Source organism: Sphaeramia orbicularis, chromosome 9 (genome assembly GCF_902148855.1).
Source record: "Sphaeramia orbicularis chromosome 9, fSphaOr1.1, whole genome shotgun sequence".
Lineage (NCBI taxonomy): Eukaryota > Metazoa > Chordata > Actinopteri > Kurtiformes > Apogonidae > Sphaeramia > Sphaeramia orbicularis.
The window spans coordinates 10,447,075-10,467,023 of record NC_043965.1 but is presented as its reverse complement, the minus strand read 5'-3'; the positions used below and the strand labels follow the sequence as shown (position 1 = coordinate 10,467,023).

General features: G+C 38.0%; 1 protein-coding gene across 1 annotated transcript in view; it reads left to right on the top strand.

Moving 5' to 3' along the window:
* The first annotated feature begins 484 nt into the window (after nucleotides 1-484).
* The window catches only part of mamdc2a (MAM domain containing 2a), a 66,966-nt gene continuing 47,501 nt past the window's right edge, over nucleotides 485-19,949 (top strand). Inside the window, exons 1-2 of the mRNA XM_030142518.1 lie at nucleotides 485-620; nucleotides 742-882. Of these exons, the coding sequence (XP_029998378.1) occupies nucleotides 593-620; nucleotides 742-882 (169 nt within the window). The 5' untranslated portion in view covers nucleotides 485-592. The remainder of the gene's footprint in view (nucleotides 621-741; nucleotides 883-19,949) is intronic.

Here is a 19,949-nt window from a genome sequence, read left to right as displayed (position 1 = left end):
TTTTTTAAACTACGACTTTATTCTAATTAATTAACGACTTTATTCTCGTTAATGAACGACTTTATTTTCGTTAATTAACGACTTTATTCTCGTTAAATAATGACTTTTTTTTTTTTTTTTTTTAAACTACGACTTTATTCTCATTAATTAACGACTTTATTCTCGTAGTGCCGAGCGGTTTTGTTTTCTTATGTGGCCCTAATACGCTGCCGTATCATTGTTCTTTCTTTATATACTTTTTTTTTTGTCCTCATGGGCACAAATACACTTTTAATCACAGACTCTGTTTATTGCAGTTATTTCAGGACTCTGTCTGCTTCATCCTCATTGGCTGAGACAGTCGGAGGAGGCGGGACTAGGATCTGGACCTGGATCTGGATTTGGGTCTGGATCCAGACCTGCACCGCTGCTTCCCTCCTCCTCCCCCTCCCCCTCTCCCTCCTCCTCCTCCTCCTCCTCCTCCTCCTCCATTCATCCAGTCTGTGACAGACCCAGTGAAGGCAGTGTGTGAGTGTGTGCTGCAGGACTTCACTTCTTAGGTGGACTTTAACGGGACCCACTCGGTGAAACCGGACAGAAGGAACTGGACAGGATGGTGTGGGTCTGCCTCCGTCTGCTCGGTATACCTCCATCCCCTCTGACCTGCAGGTCTTTGTGTACCTCTGCTGTTTGTCTGTGTACAGCTCCATATGCCATGTGTGTGTCAGATGTGTGTGTTTTGTGTGTTGTGTGTCCGTGCAGTGCTGCTGCTGCTCGTGCTGTGCGGGCTCCACCGGGCGCAGGCGCAGGCGCAGCTGCTGCCTGGGTCCTGCAGCTTTGAAGCGGGCACCTGTGGGTACACATCCGACCCGGGGTACGGCCGATGGAGCATCAACGAGGAAGGTACAGTCACAAAGAAAAGACACAAAACTAAAGACAGAGGAGGCACAGATCCTCCAGTAGAAGAGAAGACAGTGCAGAAGACAGAAAGAAAAAGGAAAGGCTTCAGGGGACTACTCATTTATTTATTTATTTATTTGCACGTACAGTATAAAATAAGACAAATACATTTAAATATCTCAAATACATCTAAATATCTACTTTTAAATACATTTAAATACCCCCCCACCCCCCACCCCAGTGGCGGCTGCTCATCTTTCAGACAGGTGAAGCTCATTGTCAGCTTACATAAAAAAATGTCAAGTTATTTAAACATAAATTCGGCCCTCTGTTCCTTTTTAAGAAAATGGTCAGTGACCTTATCGTACCAACTAAACAAGAAAACGTTGAAATTATGTTAAATTGAAACAAGGAAGTACAATGAGTGTGTTTTATTTACAGTGCAAGAAATGAACAAGTAATTTCGTAGTGGTTTCTCTCTCAATTTTACAGCAGAATGTGTGACGGTATTAAACTGAACTGTGTCAGTGAAGGAGGAGATCTCAAAATAGCTGTCAATCAAACGGGATTCAGCCTTTCAATTGATCCTCCAATCAGCACATGGAAGCTTGGCGTCCAGCCCGGCCGAGCTCTGCCCACAGCTCCATTCACCCCCAGAGACGCTGAGCGTCCAGGGGTGGGACAACATCGTGGCATTTATCCAATTACCGTCCAGTTTTGAGCCAATGAAAAAAACTGTTCCACTCAGTCCCATTGAAGTGCATGGACGCTGAGCGTCTACGGACAAATGCACTGAGCAGAGATCGAATGAGAAAACAGCGCAACGGGAATGTATGAGAAGTGAACAACATGGAGTCTGATAATTTGTGATAAAGCTGATTCTGAACGAACTCATCTGTGAGATGAACGTGTTCTAACACATTTGTAGTTAATGAAATGTCAACACAACCGAACATATTTGACCATTTAATTTTCATAATTTAGGGGAAGCCGAGCTTCCCTTGCAGTCTGTGAGAAATTGCCACTTAATTTTTGGATTTCACAAATTTATCCTATTGGCCGGATTGGACCCTTTGGTGGGCCGAATTTGGCCCCTGGGCTGCATGTTTGACACCTGTGGGTTAAGTACATTTCTGACTTTATGTCTTATATTTACACAATACTTCACTGAAAGCATCTTTGACTTTTTGCACTGACACTAATCTCAGTGGTTTTCAGTCAAAACTGTACATTTAGACTAACTCCACCGTCAGAACACAGGACATTATAATGAAGTGTTTCACGTCTGATTCATGTATTCAGCAGTTTAATGCAGTTTATCCTGTTTATAGGTGGAATCCTGCAGCTGTAATGCTACAAATCACATCCATCTGTGTCCGACACACACAAAAAACACACATTAACACAAACACACACATTCTACACTGACTGCAACTGACTGCCAAAATAAAAGCCTACTGTATGGAGCTGTAGTTTGTATGAGTGTATTTACGGCCACAGGATGTACCTGGATGCCAAAATAAAAGCCCATAGGAAGCTGAGAGATATTTCTGTACCAGTCTGACTTTCAAAATAAAAGCCAGCTGAAAAACTTTAGAGATGTCTATGGAACCAGTAAAAATTAGAAAATGAAAACAAGTAATATACATTTCCTTTTTTTTTTTTTATACTTTTACTGTTTTTTGGAGATAATCCATTTTCACATTTTCTATATAATGCAGTTTTCCATGTTTAAAATAATTCATATCTTTAAACATTTTACATTTTCAGTACTCTAACCCTTCTTACATTGTTGTATTTTACACTTTTTCAGCTTCTTAATCTTTTTTTACTTTCTCAGACTTCACTACTTCTACTATTAGACTATTACATCCTCTTCGACTTTATTCCTCCATTTTAATAATATGTTCTAATTGAAGCTTTATTATTACATTCAGCCATGGTTCACCAGTGGTTCAGTTGTATTACAGTAAACTTTCAGCTCTCCCATTTCAGCTCCTCTTTCAATTTTCATTTTTCACTTTGGGCTTTTTTATAGTTTATGCTTTTTGACGTTATTCAATTTTCAACAGACACTCAAACAGATCTAATTTATCGCAGTAATTATTGACATTTACTGATTGAAATGTTTGTTTATCATACATATTTTTGGGAATATTTCCCTGCTCTGCTTCTGTGTAGTGCCAGGTAGCAGCTTTTATTTAACCCATAAAGACCCAGTTTTACTTCTGTGGCAGTTACCAAAGGAATTTGTCTTTCTATTTAACCTTTCTTAAGGGATTTATCCCAAAATACTGTATGTCTTCACCATTTTTAATTTTTCCAGTGAAAATCAGGTATTTTCCTGTATTTATTTTACTGATCATGTACTTTAATCATCATGCTGAGATTACATTTGAGGGTTATCATACTGAAAACAGAGAAAACTTGAGATAAAGTGACTTTTTCAGTCAAATCGATCAAAAACCGAACATAAACCCAGTGTCTCCATCCACTGTCATTAATCTGACTCCATGGGTTTTATAGGCCATAAGATGAACCATGAAAAGTGGCTAGAAAATGATTTTCGTTCCCATGTCTGGGCACTACTTTTTAAATGCATTTTTGTTTAGACTGTACAGTCATGGACTTTGGGTTAAAAATTCTCCGCAATATATCCTGCAGTTTTTTGTCACAAGCCATAAATCTATATGAATATAAAATTAAAAAACGAAAATTCTGTGATGCTAGATTCACTTGTTTTATTTAGCAACATTCATTTTAGCAACACAAAATCTCTCACAAATTGACATTTATACATATATATATAACATTTTAGACAAGTCTTGATGAATTATTACCATGCAATGTGAATTTAGACCATGAAATCTTGGAAATTTGTGGAAAAAAGCTTCTTCTACTAATTTCACATATTACACATGGTGAATTTTGCCACACACAAACACAAACACACAACACATCAATGTAACAGCATTACTTGACATTTACAGTGTTTACAGTTGCAGGTTTTTTTCTCTTCTTTTAACAATGATGGGTTTGTCATGTAACAATACATGTTTTTTAATAGATCTCGGTCTGTTTTTTTTTTTTTTTTTTTTTTATCCAACTCCATGGGTTTTGCTGGTGAATCAATCTTACAGAAGATGACGGTGTTTCCATGGTAACTACGGAGCCTCTGAACGTCCAAATGGGTCATATCTGATGACCATGAAAAAATGACAAACTGCATTTTACGCCAATTATTTACATGTATTGATAGGATTAGTGGATCAACAGGTATTAAACAGTTTAGATCAGTAGATGCATTTGGCCGCTGGTGGATATTTGGGTTTTTATGGGTTAAGGAAAATCCTGTGTTGTGGTTCTAGAAATGAGCCTGTATAGTTGACCATGTTGGTGTGATTTAACTCCTGACCTGTGCTCTTGTTTTTCTGAGCATCATGCTGTTCTTTTAGCACATGACATTTTCCTGTTTTGCTGCGTAAGACAAATGAATTCATGCATATGCACTATACACACCCAACGTGTAATGATAAAGGTTATGAGTCTACAAACTGACACAGTGAAAAACAAGCAGAAAAGAGCATTTTGTGTCGCAGAGTTTAATTTTCCAACCCAGTCATCATTTTGTAAACCCTTGTTGGGGGTGTAGACCACAGCCCGAGACCCCGAATCAGCAGGAAGAGGCTGGTACTGATTAATGTCAGTAAAACAGTGAAATCAGGAGGCATCTTCATGTTCCCTGTGCAGCTGCTTTTACTCTCTGATCCATTATGAGACGTTTTTCCGTCAGACTAATTAATAAAGGCAGCTCATTGTACGTAGTTTGTGGCTCCAGATGGAAGGCTGTTGCTGTTGTGTGACTCATTTGAGACTCAGACAGATTGGCTAATAAAATATGACTATGGTTTTTCCTGTTATAAAACAAGTTTTGGGGATTTCCTGTCTTTAGAAACACTGTTAGACATTGACATCCATTGTCAACAGCCCCAAATATGACTTCACATCTCCCACTTGCTGATGACTGCTATAATAAATGTTAACCCATAAAGACCCAGTGATTCTGTTGTGGAAGTTCCCAAATTATTTTTTCTCTATATTTAACATTTCCTAAGTGATTTATCACCATTTAATATGAAATAATCCTCTGTATTTTGCATTTTTCCAGTGTGAATCAGGTATTTTCCAATTCTGAATGTACTGAGTCACATAGATCACAGGTGTTAAATCTGGCCCGCCAAAGGGTCCAGTCCGGCCCCTGGGATGAATTTGTGAAATGCAAAAATTACACTAAGATGTTAACAATTATTTTAGTTCAGGTTCCACATTCAGACCAATTCAGTGTCATAATAACCTATAAATACTGACAACTACAAATTTTTCTCTGTGTAAATATAAATGTTTTCATGTATTTAGACTAAAACAAAGTATAATTTTGCAAAAAATCTGAATAACCTGAACAAATATGAACAACCTGAAATGTCTTAAGAGAAGTGCAATTTTCATAATATTCCACCTGTTACTAAATATCTTGTGTATCTGTAGATCCACTCTGATCTGTAAGTTATAATGTACATGTGGAAATGATGAACTAAAGCGGGGGTGTCAAACTCATGTTAGTTCAGGGGCCACGTACAACCCAATATGACCTGCAGTGGGCCGGATGATTAAAATAATAACACAATAATACATAAATAATATCAATCCCAAAGTTTGTATGTCTAATTTCTATGTTTTAGAGTGAAAAAAGTAAAATTATATTATCAAAATTATTACATCCTTTAAAAAAATGTGTAAAAACATGAACAATCATGACCAAAATGAAATTTATCAAGAAAAAAAGTGCAATTTTAACAAGTTATGCCATTATTTGGCCTCAGCTTCTCATTTTCACATGTTCATTACAACTTACAGATCACAGTGGATCTACAAATTCAAAAAACATTTAATAACAGACAGAATATTGGTACAATTGCTCTTAATTCTCTTAAGACATTTCAGGTTGTTCATATTTGTTCAGGTTTTTCACAGTTTTTGTAAAAGGCTAGTCTGTAAATGTTAACATTTTTGTGTAGTTTAACTTTTTTTTTACACTAAAACAATGAGAACTAGAAGCACTCGGAGAGCGCTGACCTCCGCCAAGGCTGATCAGTGGCCCCCCCCGTGGGCCCCCCCACCCCCGATCACCACCAAAATTTAATCATTTCTTCCTTATCCCATTTCCAACAAATCCTGAAAATTTCATCCAAATCTGTCCATAACTTTTTGAGTTATGTTGCACACTAACGGACAGACAAACAAACAAACAAACCCTGGCAAAAACATAACCTCCTTGGCGGAGGTAAAAATGTGTGGTTTTCATTATTTATAGTTTATTATGATAGTATTTTACTGGTCTGACCCACTTTAGATGGAACTGACCCAAAATTATTTTGACATCCTTGATTGTTAATATCTTGAGTGTAATTTTTGTGTTTCACTAATCCATCCCGCGGGCCAGACTGGACCCTATGGCGGGCTGGTTTTGGCCCCTGGGCCGCAGGTTTGACACCCCTGAACTAAACCATAATAGTGTTAAAATTACATTTTTTTTCAGTTTGTTCATGTTATTCACATTGTTTGAAAGGATAAATTGTAGATGTAAACATTTTCATAATGTAATTTTACTTTTTTCACTGTAAACAATAGAGAAAAGTTTGCAGTTGACATTATTAGGGGCTCGGGCATCGACACGAGCACCTCTCCCCCATTGCAAAGCAATGGGAGAGAGGTGCTCGTGGCGAAGCCACGAGCACCTATTGTTCTTCCGCGCGTTTATTATTTTTCTTCATCTTCATCTTCCGGACAAAATTTTGTCCGTTAATGCGGCCCGAACCACTGGAAAGACCCCTACAAATTATACATTAAAACGTGCGGTTTCATCGGGAATAGTGTGCTATGTTATTTTCATAGAGATTCGTGAATGTTTCGCAGAGTTATTCGCGAAAAACACGCGAAAAAAGTCCCATAGAAATGAATGGGGAGATGAAAAAATCAGCCAGAAAAGTCCACTTTTTTCCAGACACTACTACTTCACCATACTTTCACCTACAGACTTCATTTAAACTTTAAAACGCAGGCATTTTTGTCCTCTCCGCACGAATGTACTTTGTATGAGGATGGGGTTTACGGTTTTCAATAGGTGAGTCTTCAAAAACCCCTGGGTTGAGTGAAAATTCTCAAAATTTCCTGAGTTAGAGTGGGTGATGTCATCACACTAGAGTGTGAGAGCAGTGAAAATTCACCTGAAAATTCTCTGAATAAATCGCCCTCCCGGCCAACCCATACATCGCAGGTGAATGACATTTTCCAAAAACGTAGCCATGGTTCCTGGGCTTCATATGAACCCATGTTTGAAGACCTAGCTCTTTTTAAAGTGAAATGGCAGGCACTAGTTTGGAGGCTCATCCCTTCTTTCTCCCATTAACTCTCCATTGTAGCGGATTCCTTCTTGTCTTGGTCAGTTGACTGTTTTTACACTGCTCTAACTCAGTCATTTCTCATAGTACGTGAAAAAAACCTACATCTGTGTGTTCCCCAGGTCCTTCTGACGCTCACGGTCATTTCGGTTTTCACCTATCTTTTACGGTTTTCCCATAATTAGCAGTTTTCCGGGACCTATTCTGAGTGCCTCACTCAGTCTATTCCTGCTGCTCTGTGTGTCTCTCTCTCTCTGTGTGTGTCAGTGCAGCGCCGTTGCTGCGGCAACAGCCCCTCTGCTCTGTGTCCCAGGTGTGTCCAATAAACTGAATCAGTCTGACATGTTTCTCCTCCCATAGCAACCCTGGAGAATCCATAGCAACGCTGGGTGTGTGAGACAGTACTGATACCACTACTATTACTTTTACTACTATGATAACTACTACTACTACTAAAAATACAACCACTACTACTGAAAGTACTACTACTATTACTAAAAATATGACTACTATTACTACTACTACTCATAAAAATACTACTACTACTACTACAAATACTACTACTACTATGAAAACTACTTTTACTACTACTACTACTAAAAATACTACTACTAGTATTACTAAAAATACTACTACTACTACAACTACTACTACCACTACTACTAAAAATACTACTTCTATTACTACTTCTCCTTCTACTTCTCCTCCTTTTACTGATAGAATAAACTGATTCAAACTGATTCTTTCTCACACACACACACACACACACACACACACACACACACACACACACACACACACAGAGTATAGAACACAGACAGTTGAAGCTCAGGTGTCAGGTGATCAGCATCAGCCAATCAGGTCACACATGACTACAACTAATGGGGAGAGGAAAAAATCAGCCAGAAAAGTCCACTTTTTTCCAGACGCTACTACTTCGCCATACTTTGACCTACAGACTTCATTTAAACTTTAAAACGCAGGCTTTTTTGTCCTCTCCGCATGAATGTACTTGGTATGAGGATGGGGTTTACGGTTTTCAATAGGTGAGTCTTCAAAAACCCCTGGGTTGAGTGAAAATTGTCCAAATTTCCTGAGTTAGAGTGTGTGATGTCATCACGCTAGAGTGGAAGAGCAGAGAAAATTCAACTGAAAATTCTCTGAATAAATTGCCCTCCCGGCCAAACGATACATCGCAGGCAAATGATATTTTCCAAAAACATAGCCATGGTTCCTGGGCTTTATATGAACCCGTGTTTGAAGACCTAGCTCTTTTTAAAGTGAAATGACAGGCACTACTTTGGAGGCTCATCCCTTCTTTCCTCCATTAACTCTCCATTGTAGCGGATTATTTGTTGTCTTGGTCAGTTGACTGCTTTTAAACTGCCCTAACACGATCATTTTTCACAGTACGGAAAAAAAAACTTTATCTTTGTGTTCCACAGGTCTCTCTGACACTCACGGTCATTTCGGTTTTCACCTATCTTTTACAGTTTTCCTGTAATTAGCAGTTTCTCGGGACCTGTTCTGCTCCAGTCTCAGTATATTCCTGCTGCTCTGTGTGTCAGTTTCATTCTCTGTGTGTGTCAGTGCAGCGCCGTTGCTGTGGCAACTACTACTACTACTACTAAAAATACCACTACTACTATTACTACTACTACATATAGTACTATTACTGTTAATTCTACTACTTCTCCTTCTCCTCCTATTACTGATAGAACTGATTCAAACTGATTCTCTCTCTCTCTCTCACACACACACACACACACACACACAGCTCTTCAGTTCTCAGCTGCAGACAGAGTATAGAACACCGACAGTTGAAGCTCAGGTGTCAGGTGATCAGCATTAGCCAATCAGGTCACACATGACAATATCTAATGAATACAGTCTCCTGTCATGTCTGCTGTGTTTCTCCAACATTTCTCAGTGTCATTGTCCAGCTACATGCTGCTTCAGCCTGAACATGGACTCAAACTGGCATGCCCCCCCCCACCACCACCCCCGACCCCCGAGCCCCTCTCACGATTTCCGCGTGTGGAAATTGTCTAGTTTATAAATTATTATGCTATCATTTTACTGGTCCGGCCCACTTCAGATCAAATTTAGCTGAATGTGGCCCCTGAACTAAAATGAGTTTGACACCTCTGATATAGATGGTCATATAAGGCAGTTTTTCTTTCTATTTAACCTTTCTTAACGGATTTTTCACTATTTATCACAAAATTGTTTTCGCTATTTTTCATTTATTTCAGTGAAAATCAGGTATTTTCTTATATTTAATTTACTGATGATATACTTTAAACATCATGCTGAGATTACATTTGAGGGCTATCATACCAAAAACAGAGAAAACTTGAGAAAAAACTGACCTTTTCAGCAAAATCTATCATTAACTGAACATAAACCACATGTAGATGTTCATTAAAGCTCAGATTAAAGTTGAGGGTTATTATATCAGAAACAGAGAAACCTGAAGAAAAAGTGACTTTTTTTAATTTTTTTTTTTTTTTAGCTAAATCTGTCATTAACTGATCGTAAACCAAATGTCGCCATCCACTGTCATTGATCCAACTCCATGGGTTTTACTGGTGAATCAATATTGTAGAAGATGATGGTGTTTCCATGGTAACTACAGAGCCTCAGAACGTCCAAATGGGTCATATCTGATGACCATGAAAAGATGACAAACTGTATTTTACATCAATTATTTACATGTATTGATAGGATTAGTGGATCAACAGGTATTAAATATTTTAAATCACTAAAGGTTTTGGTCAGTGGTGGATGTTTGGGTCTTTATGGGTTAAATCCATGTTCATATTTTCCACAGATTGGGCTTGTTGTATGGGTCGTCTTCATTGTTGCTAAACTAAAAGTGTCTAAAATCTGCAGTGATTGATAGTGTTTTTGGCATAATTGAGCAAAAATTCCCTTTTAGGACATTGCAGTTTAACTGGTCTGAGAGGAAACAAGAATTCTAACCATCCCTCTGGTAAAATCTGCCTTATGACAGAAGGTTTTGTCTGCTCACAGGTGTTTTCAGACAGGTGGGCGGTGACCTACTGTGTGTGATTGACAGCTGGAACCGCTGATCTCTACTTAGATTCCACCAGACACTCTGAATAACGGCTTCACTTTCCTGTATGGGACAAGGTGAACCATTGTCACCTCATCTTTCTTTTTGTGTATAGTCTTTTGATTTGGACTCAGAAGAGAAAGCTGCATTAGGAGGGTGTTTTAACATTTAGGTTTGTTGGGTTTTTTTTCCTTTTGATTCTGGCTCCTGCAGCTTTAAATCCAGTTTAGACCAAATATTATTGTTAATTATTTATTTTCCAATGAAGAGTTGGTAATTTGATCACATCAACCTATGATATTCTGTGTCTTACCTATTTATGCACTTATTTTGTTGAAGAAAACATGAATCATAGTTTATTTTGACACTGAACTTGCATTAACAACAGTTAAGCAGGGACACCAGTTTTTTTTTCTTATATAAAAATCACTGAGGTTTAATTTAGGCAAACTCAGATAAAGAAATTATAGAAATCCATCTGTTTTTAGGCTCTTGGAATGTTTGTTTGACATTCCTGATATAAGGATTGGGAAAAAATCGGACTTAATATCTGGTTCTTTGTTTCAACTGGGGATGCAAATTATTGATTAATCCATTAATCATTAGTTGGTTGACCTTATTGATCGATTAATGATTAATTGATAAGCGGTGATTTTCCTGAGAACCTGAATTTCTCTTTTGATAGGGTCTATAAGAACAAAAGCTAAATACTGTTCATATACTTCATAAAAACAGCGTGTCATATTCCTTAATGATTGATTTATTGAACCATTGGATACAGTACAGGCAATGACATTTATGTAGTAGAAATAAATTAATTCTGCAGAATTAAATAAAATAAATGGATCTGAAGAGGGGCAGTTTAGAAGAAATGGGCATTTCTTTTTTATAATATCATATAAAGTTTTCATTGGAGTTTTCACTTGGTACACGACAATCATACAATGTTGCTTAATGTTAACAAACAGGGCTTCTATACATACATGAAAAGTATCAAAAATGTTACAAAGCATGGAAGTTCCCAAGAAGAAAAAATAAAATTAAATAAGATAGATAAATAAATAGATAAATAAATAAATACTAGAGGAAGTACAGGGGTTGGACAAAATAATGGAAACACCTTAAAAAATCAACAAAATATAATTTAATATGGTGTAGGTCCGCCTTTTGCGGCAATTACAGCCTCAATTCTCCGAGGTATTGATTCATACAACTTGTGAATTGTTTCCAAAGGAATTTTAAGCCATTCTTCAGTTAGAATACCCTCCAACTCTTTTAGAGACGATGGCGGTGGAAATCGACGTCTTACTTGAATCTCTAAAACTGACCATAAATGCTCAATAATGTTGAGGTCTGGGGACTGTGCCGGCCATACGAGATGCTCAACTTCATTAGAATGTTCCTCATGCCATTCTTTAACAATTCTAGCTGTATGGACTGGGGCATTATCATCTTGAGGTGAAGGTGTTTCTATTATTTTGTCCAACCCTTGTAGTTCAGAAATGGGCATTTCTTACTTTGCATCACTACCTGGTATGATGAAGTGAGAATATAGTAGATCCCGCCCCCCCCCCCCCCCACACACACACACCCCCACCCCCCAGGCTATATTCCCATGGCCATCGCGAGACATAATATGGGACATACCTGTGGCCTGGATCAGGAGCCTGGAGGATGTCTTCAACTTCTGTCTCACTGACCAGATAATTCAGATGACCGTGGACTACACCAACCTCTAGGGAAAACGCTCCAATACCGATCCCACGTTTGTGCGCATATTTAGGCGGGGGTGCACCGCTCCCACAAACAGAAGGTCTGTGTTTTGCTCCACTATGTCCCTAAAGTGATTCTAACTCACCAACGCCATGATCCGGTTCGATGACCGGCCATCCCAGCCATGGCGTTATTCAACTTCAGCAATGAAGCCTAGTTTGTGCAGTGCCGCCCCCTACTGTCGACACCACAAATCCTTGGAAAAGGGCAATTAACTGACAATTAATAATAATAATTATTTTTTTTAAACTTTATTTGTATTGTTTATTTTATGTACATTACAAAACAAGACAAACATAGGGGACATATGAGATACATTGACTAAAATAAATCTTGTGACTAACAATTGTTTTTAGTAGTGTGACGTTGAAGTGAAAATTGTTCGTTTCTTCCATTTATCCTGACACTGTTCTTCTTCAGTCTTCAGTCTATGGGTCAGAATCTCCATCTCAAATATTCCATTCACAGTTTGTATCCAGTCGTTAGTTGTCGGTGGTTCTAATCTGCACCATTTTTTGGTAATAGCCTTTTTACAGGCTGCTAATAGTATTTTAAACAAATATCTATCATTTTTTCTTACATTATTACCAATAATACATCCAAAATGCATCACCAAACATGTTTTAGGAATTGCATAACCCAATATCTTAACAATTGTTGAATATACATTATCCCAGAATGATGCAAGTTTAGGACATAAACAAAAGACATGCATGATTTACACTGATATCGCCACATTCTCTCCAACAAGGTTGAACTCTGCACATATATTTAGCTGTAATTTTAGGAGTTATGAAAAATCGAATTATATTTTTCCAGCAATGTTCCCTCCATGTTCTTGAAGAAGTGGTCGACTGTTGAGTTCTCCAGATATTGATCCGTTCCTCCTCTGAGACACATATTCCTAGTTCTTTTTCCCATTTCTGTTTCACATCCAAAGTGTTCCAACCTCTCTTCCCCATTAAATGTTTGTAAAGCGATGATATAATTTTGTATTTTTTTTAGAACAATTAATAATTCTTATCAACAATTAATTGATAGTCGATTCATTGTTTACATCCCTAGTTTCAACCCCCTCACATCTTTGCGTTCGTCTCAGTCGTTCGTAACTGTGGTAAAGGAACATGTACTTAATACCAGTGGGATGTAGTTCATCAGCAGTTACATGTGACGGCAGCAGGTCCAGGTATCCAGATATCTGTGGAGTCAGTCTGACTTCTTATTTCTGGACTCATGAGATCTGAGTCATCTCAGTGAAACACATTCCTTTCTATGAATATCTGGTGTTTACAAGCAATAAGAATCAGCCTCTCCCTGGTATATATACAGCTGTCACATGTGGAGGAGGCTGTGTCCACCAGCCTGGTCCACCAGCCTGGTCCACCAGCCTGGTCCACTTCTGTTCTCTAGTGGGATCTGTGGGTCCGTCCTTCCCGTCTTTGATCTGGGCTGGGTTGATGTCTGCTGTTGTTGGTTTCCAGTTTTGCTGCCAGGTTTTTGAACACTTGTTTGTGTCTCCAGGTTTATTATTGTACGGAGAAGCTCATTTCAGAGTGGAGCTGCTGTGGACGGATCCACAGTAAACCACGGGGTGTTGTCTTTGACTGATCCTCCGTTTTTTCATATGCTCGCATCTCATCTGATTAGATTAGATTAGATTAGATTAGATTAACCTAACCCTAACCCAAAGTGACTCGATAACCTTTTGTACACTATTGACCCGTCGTATGATTCTCTTTAAGTGGAAGGAACCTCTGCCACCCACCTTTGTGCGATGGGTGCATGATTTACTTTTCTTTTTAAAGTTAGAAAAGATTAAGTATTCTGGAATCCTTTTTCCTCTACTGTCAACAAGAGTGTCCTGCTGTCTCCTGTGTCCTTTTGACGGAGACATTTGTTTTTAGTATACATTATATTAACTCTTAGTCAGCCCTGAGCCTTGTAAAGAGGAGTTGATAATATTATTTATCTTGTTGTTTTTTTGATGTTGGGGTTTTTTTTCCCTCTTTTTTGTGTTTAATAGGTCTGTAGGTTTGTTGTATTTTTTTTTTTTGTCCGTGTGGTTCCTTATGTCTAAGTACATGTTTATGTAAATGTATAATTTAATTTAATAAAAATAAATAAATAAATAAATAAATACATAAAAAAGATTAGATTAGATTAGATTAGATTAGATTAGATTAGATTAGATTTAATGACTGGGCCAGGTTCTAGGTAGGCAAGAGTGGGCAATGCCCCCTTAAACAAACATCCTGCCCCCTCAAATGAAAGTTTCTGAAGGTAGAGAAAAGGAAAATGAGGTGCGCAACAGCAGGAGATTTAGGCTACGTTCAGACAGCAGTTCTTATCCTCCTGAGACCCAGGAAATGTCAGCAAAGTACAAACCTTTTTTGTTTTTTATTAAATAAGTGCCTATATTGGAAACATCATGATGCAACAGTTTTTTCAGATGCAGTTTTTTTTTTAATTTTTATGGAATGTCCTTTGTGGTGGACAGTTTTCTTTTTTTTTGTATTAAGTTTTGAAGCTCTTGTTCACAAATGTGGACAGAAAACCCATAGCTGGGTCTGAGGAGGTTTTGGTTAAATCAGATTTTTTTTCGTGTGCTCGTTCGTATTACACATTAAATGCGACTTCTATCAGTTTTAAGTATGAACTGAATGCGACCCTGAAGTGACCCGCATGCCCAAAAGAGGTCCTGACGTAATACGTGACCACGCAGACACGCACTGTGTTTACAGAAGTAAGTATGTTTTTCCTGTCGCTCCTCCTCCTAAGACGCAGAATTCTGATGTTCGTTGCATTTCAATGACGTAAAGGTCAGATAACTGTGACCTGGCCGTTCAGACTGAAGCCACATTGCAAAATATCGAATATATGTACTGGATTTAGGACCACATATGAAAGTGTCCTGGGTCGGATTTGTGGTGTTCCAACTGTCCTTTAACAGATTGCATACAGGTCACATATGGGTAAAAAAATCGGATTTGCCTGCAGTCTGAACATAGCCTGAGAGGAATTAGTAAAGGGTCAAAACACAACATTCGAAATCTCTCTGACGGGACATTTGAGAGACAGTATGACAGATTAGTGTTTATAAATGACCCACATTTTTACTTTTAAATTCATTTTTGCTTTAGTTGGAGCATAAGGGATTATGCAAAACAAGGAGCTACTTTATATTGAAATAAATGTTGGAATGGCAATCCATTAAAATTCGCTCTCTGATGGGACATTACTGTGTTTTCACCCTAAAGCGTCTTAAGTTTCACTTTCACTTTGCACAGTTGTACGGTGTGAGCATACTCAGTGTGAGGTGCATATTGGCACGGAACACCCCCCCCCCCAGTTGCCGCCTTCGTCAGCGACATGTACCCCCTTCACAGTCCTGATTGTCGCCTCATATACGACTATCTGGAACCAGTCCTGGGTTTGGCTATGCAGCATGGCAGGAATTTGACCTGCGCTCAAAACCGTTCAATTTCAGACCGACCGACCAGTCGCAGGTCCTGGCTGATCATGTGAACGTCAGCCAAGTTCCGAGCATGGCTGATTAATCAGTGCAAGTCTAACTGTGGGTCGTGTCAGACATCTGTTGGATCATGTTGAGAAAAGTGCGGACTGAGAACTACTCTAAACGTTGGATTCTTTCCTCACAGTCCTCACAGGAAGCGGAGAACATCAGGACAGTTGTATAGTGTAACTTAGAACCCCCATGAGTCCTGTGGGCGACGACGCTCTCTGACTGCATTATGGATTTCCAACTCCCTTCCACTTTGAAGAAGTGCCATCCATCTGGTCATCTGGCTGACTGCCGCATGGAATGTTGGCTGCGTTGGTGCTTTTATTGTGCCCGTTGTCATCATTGTTCTTCCCAGATGTTCCCCCAGATGCTGATTCAGTCATTTCTGCTTTCACAAATTTAAAAAGAAGAAATATCCTGATCTCTCATGTTGCTTTTATTAGAAAAGAAAAAAAAAAAAAATTAAGTTCAGGTTTATTGCAACAAAAAAGTAGAGAAAGTTAAAACATTTCAGTGAATAGAAAGTTTTCACCTCGAACGACTTTCACTTGAACCAGTTTGACTCAGACATTAAAACAAAGACAGTCACAGATACTGAGGTTGGACTTCAGTGTCCCCTTCACAGGACACACCCATTAGAGCCCAGGTCCTTTTCAGCAGGGTGCGATTTGTTGGGGGGGATCAACGGCCACTCTGGTTTTTACATCCCTACTTCTGCTCAATGAATTTCATCCTCGGGGGGGGGGGGGACAACCAACCAATGTAAATAACAGGCAGGCTGTGACAGTTTTCTTCCACCTATATCCCACATTACTGGCACTAACGTTCACCTGAACCGAACTAGTCTCAGAATTCGTGAACGTCCCCATGCACTGGGTCATCGTCAAGGGGGGGTGAACGTGACAAATTCATGGGGCCCAGCATTTGTGGGGGGCCCATAGAGCAGTGGAGGGGGTCCAGTGGATACAGGTTAGAAGTTGTGAAATTTTCGTGTAAGATCTGCTGTACAAGAGAGGAATAGAACCCAGGAGTTGGACGCTGAAAGTATGTAAAGTTTCACTCACGTTTCACACGATCGTTAGTTACCTTAGTATGGACCACACCCCCACGTATATAACTGCGCCCCCCTGCGCACTCCGACAAAAACAAAATCTCCCCCTCTGTGTTTTTTTGACAAATTGCTCCCTGCTTTTCAGTTCAGGGGTAATAACTCTGGTCCACATTCAGACATGATGGGATTCAGACAGGGATGAAACCACTGGTCGACTAGTTGACAAATAGTTGACGACAAAATTAGTGTAATGTATCTAATCTAATGTATTCATCAACAGGTCGTTAATGACCTCATACACTTTTATTTAAGGAAAAATGTTTATTTTATTGCTGATTGCAACTCTTGAGTATTTAGTTGTTTGTTTAACAAATTTTGTTAGGTGGTGCGATTGTTCTGCACAAAAAGCACTTTTGTTTAAGAGGTTTTAGATTTGTTGAGAGACGTATTTTATTGCTGCTGAAATATTTGTTGAATATTGAATTGAATGTTTGTGTAATAAACTTTGTTATGTATTCTAATTGTTATACACCAAAAGTTAAAGGAAAGAAAATTGCTGCTATAAATAGAAATAAGAAGTGGGGTTTTTTGGATTTTTTTTTTTGCAGTTCATAACCTGACTAGTGGACTAGTCACACAGTAGATGATGACTAGTCGACTGTTGAAATACTCGTTAATTTCAGCCCAAGTAAAGTAACTTAACTCTGGATGCAATCCACTGTAAGAATTCTAATTAAATCATTTATATTTAGCCTATAATTTTCATTACAGGCTTTCTTGGTGGTAGCTCCCAAACTGTTTTATTGTATTTTCATCTATTTTATTGGTTTTCATGCAGCACTTTGGTAAACTCTGACTTTTAAAAATGTGTTTTATAAATAAAATTGGATTGGATTGGATTTACTTCAGCGTTAAACCTTGATTGATCGTGATCAACTACAGGTACGTCACTTATGGCCAGCTCCTAGGGGCTGCTCCCCATAGGTTCAGTCCTTGCCGGTAATAATAAAAAGGTCCAGTGTGGTGCGTTTATGTTGATTTTTTTTTGTTTCTTTTTTATTCAATTTGCGCCTCTCTTGCTTATAAGTGATGCACAAAGCACATTTAATTTCATTAACATGACCAGTACTTGTACACATTAAAATGCACTTGTACTAGTCACGCTTCTGAAATGAATTGTGCTAAATTACTGCGCAGTTTCTGGAGTCTTTGTCGTCTTCGTTAGCAGTTTCTTCAAATATCTACTCGGATTCACTTCAGACTTTATATGTACATTCCTTGGGACAATCTCTACAAAGTTTGTTCATAGTTTTGAGAAATTTAGACTTTTGGATTTTTTTTTATTTTTTTATGCATGTTATGTTCATTAAATCCTTCAAAAGGTACAAAATTGGCAACCTGAAATCACAAGGACATTACATTCAACATGATTTTTGGATTTTTGAAACATAAAAAATTTGCCTTTTCATATAATGGTTCATATTTTAAAGGCTTATAACATGTAAACGGTGTGAGATACCAGTATACTTACTACTGAGCACTGATAGGAAGTCATTAGGGATGTAACGATATGAAAATTTCATATCACAGTTATTTTGACCAAAATTATCACAGTTACCATTATTATCACGGTATTGTTGAAATTGTGCTCAAAATGTTCAAAAAGTACTAAAACACACTGAAATAATTTAACCAAGTTGTATTTTGGAAAAAAACAAACAAACAAAAAAATCAAATAAAATAATTGGCACAATGTACCTTCTGTTGCAGAAACATTCAAATATTAACCTATAGTGGTCTGAGCCTATTTTGGCCATTTTTTAGTACTTTTGATTTTGCCTTTATATACTATATAAAGAAATGTGTACTATACCCATGTTTGATATCTGATTTTCTATCTCATCTGTCTATTTTTTTTTCACTTTAACCTACTATATCAACACAAAAGGACAAAAAACACACAAAAATATAAAATCCGATTTGAAAAATGTATATAATTTATTGCATAAATAACACACAGATGCTTAACGAACCTTTTCAAAGACTTTAAAAGTGAATATTGGTTCCAAATATTAGGTATATCAAATTAAAACTGTTGTAAATTAAAACTATACTCAAATATTTGACATAAAAGCAGATCTTTACATAGGCGTTTTCTCCGGAAAAGTGCGGTAATCAAACACGGTTATCATGATAATTAGAATTTAAACAGTAATACTAACCGTTGGCAATTTTACCACGGTTTATCGTTATACCGGTAATCATTACATCCCTAGAAGTCATATATGGACTTTAAATTAATTAGATGATTAGATGAGTTCTCCTCCAGTGAAAGTACCACCCACTTCTATTGGGAGGTTGATCTCCTGCATCAGGACCACAGGACTCTAACACAGAGACAGAACCTGACAACGTCACAAAGTCAACTTGTTATTGATTCTTGATAGAACATAGATAGAACATATGGGGTCACTGGTTCTGTTTTTATTTGTCCCCTGGGTGACATTTAGTGAAGACCTTATAGAGGATTGTGATACAATTGTTGACATTTTTGAGACAAGCAACAACCAAAACATCCTCATCACAACTACAAAGTAGAGAATATGAGGGAGCTCAAACTGGGACTAAATCAAACTCAGCTGTCAGAATTAAAAGAGTAATTTCCGTAGGCTGTCGTCTGGTCGGAGGGTTTCCAAGTGGGATTTGGTGTTTCCCTGGAGTATATCCGCGCTAACCATCTTGCTTCAGTAGCTTTCCTCTATTGTTTTTTGTATGTTTCTTCTTTTCCTAGACTGTCCACAGATCCTTAATAAATCTTAAAATTAATTATCTTTAACATTGATAATGAACCCTCAGATCTGACATTCTTTTTTTTTCTCAGTCTCTTTCATTTCATTCTTCTTGATCTGTGATTTGGAACCCTACAAGGCTCAGGTGTGGTTTATAGGGCCAAGATTCTGCCTGAAATTAGGGATAGATAGCATTAAAACTCTACTGATACTATCCATACCGCTTATTGATCCAGTACTTTAACCCATAAAGACCCAGTGCTACTTTTGCGACTGTTCCCAAACAAATTTTTCTGTAGATTGAACCTTTCTTATGTGATCTATAATTATTTATTATAATATTATCCTCTGTATTTAGCATTTTTTCAGTGAAAATTTTGTATTTTCCTATATTGAA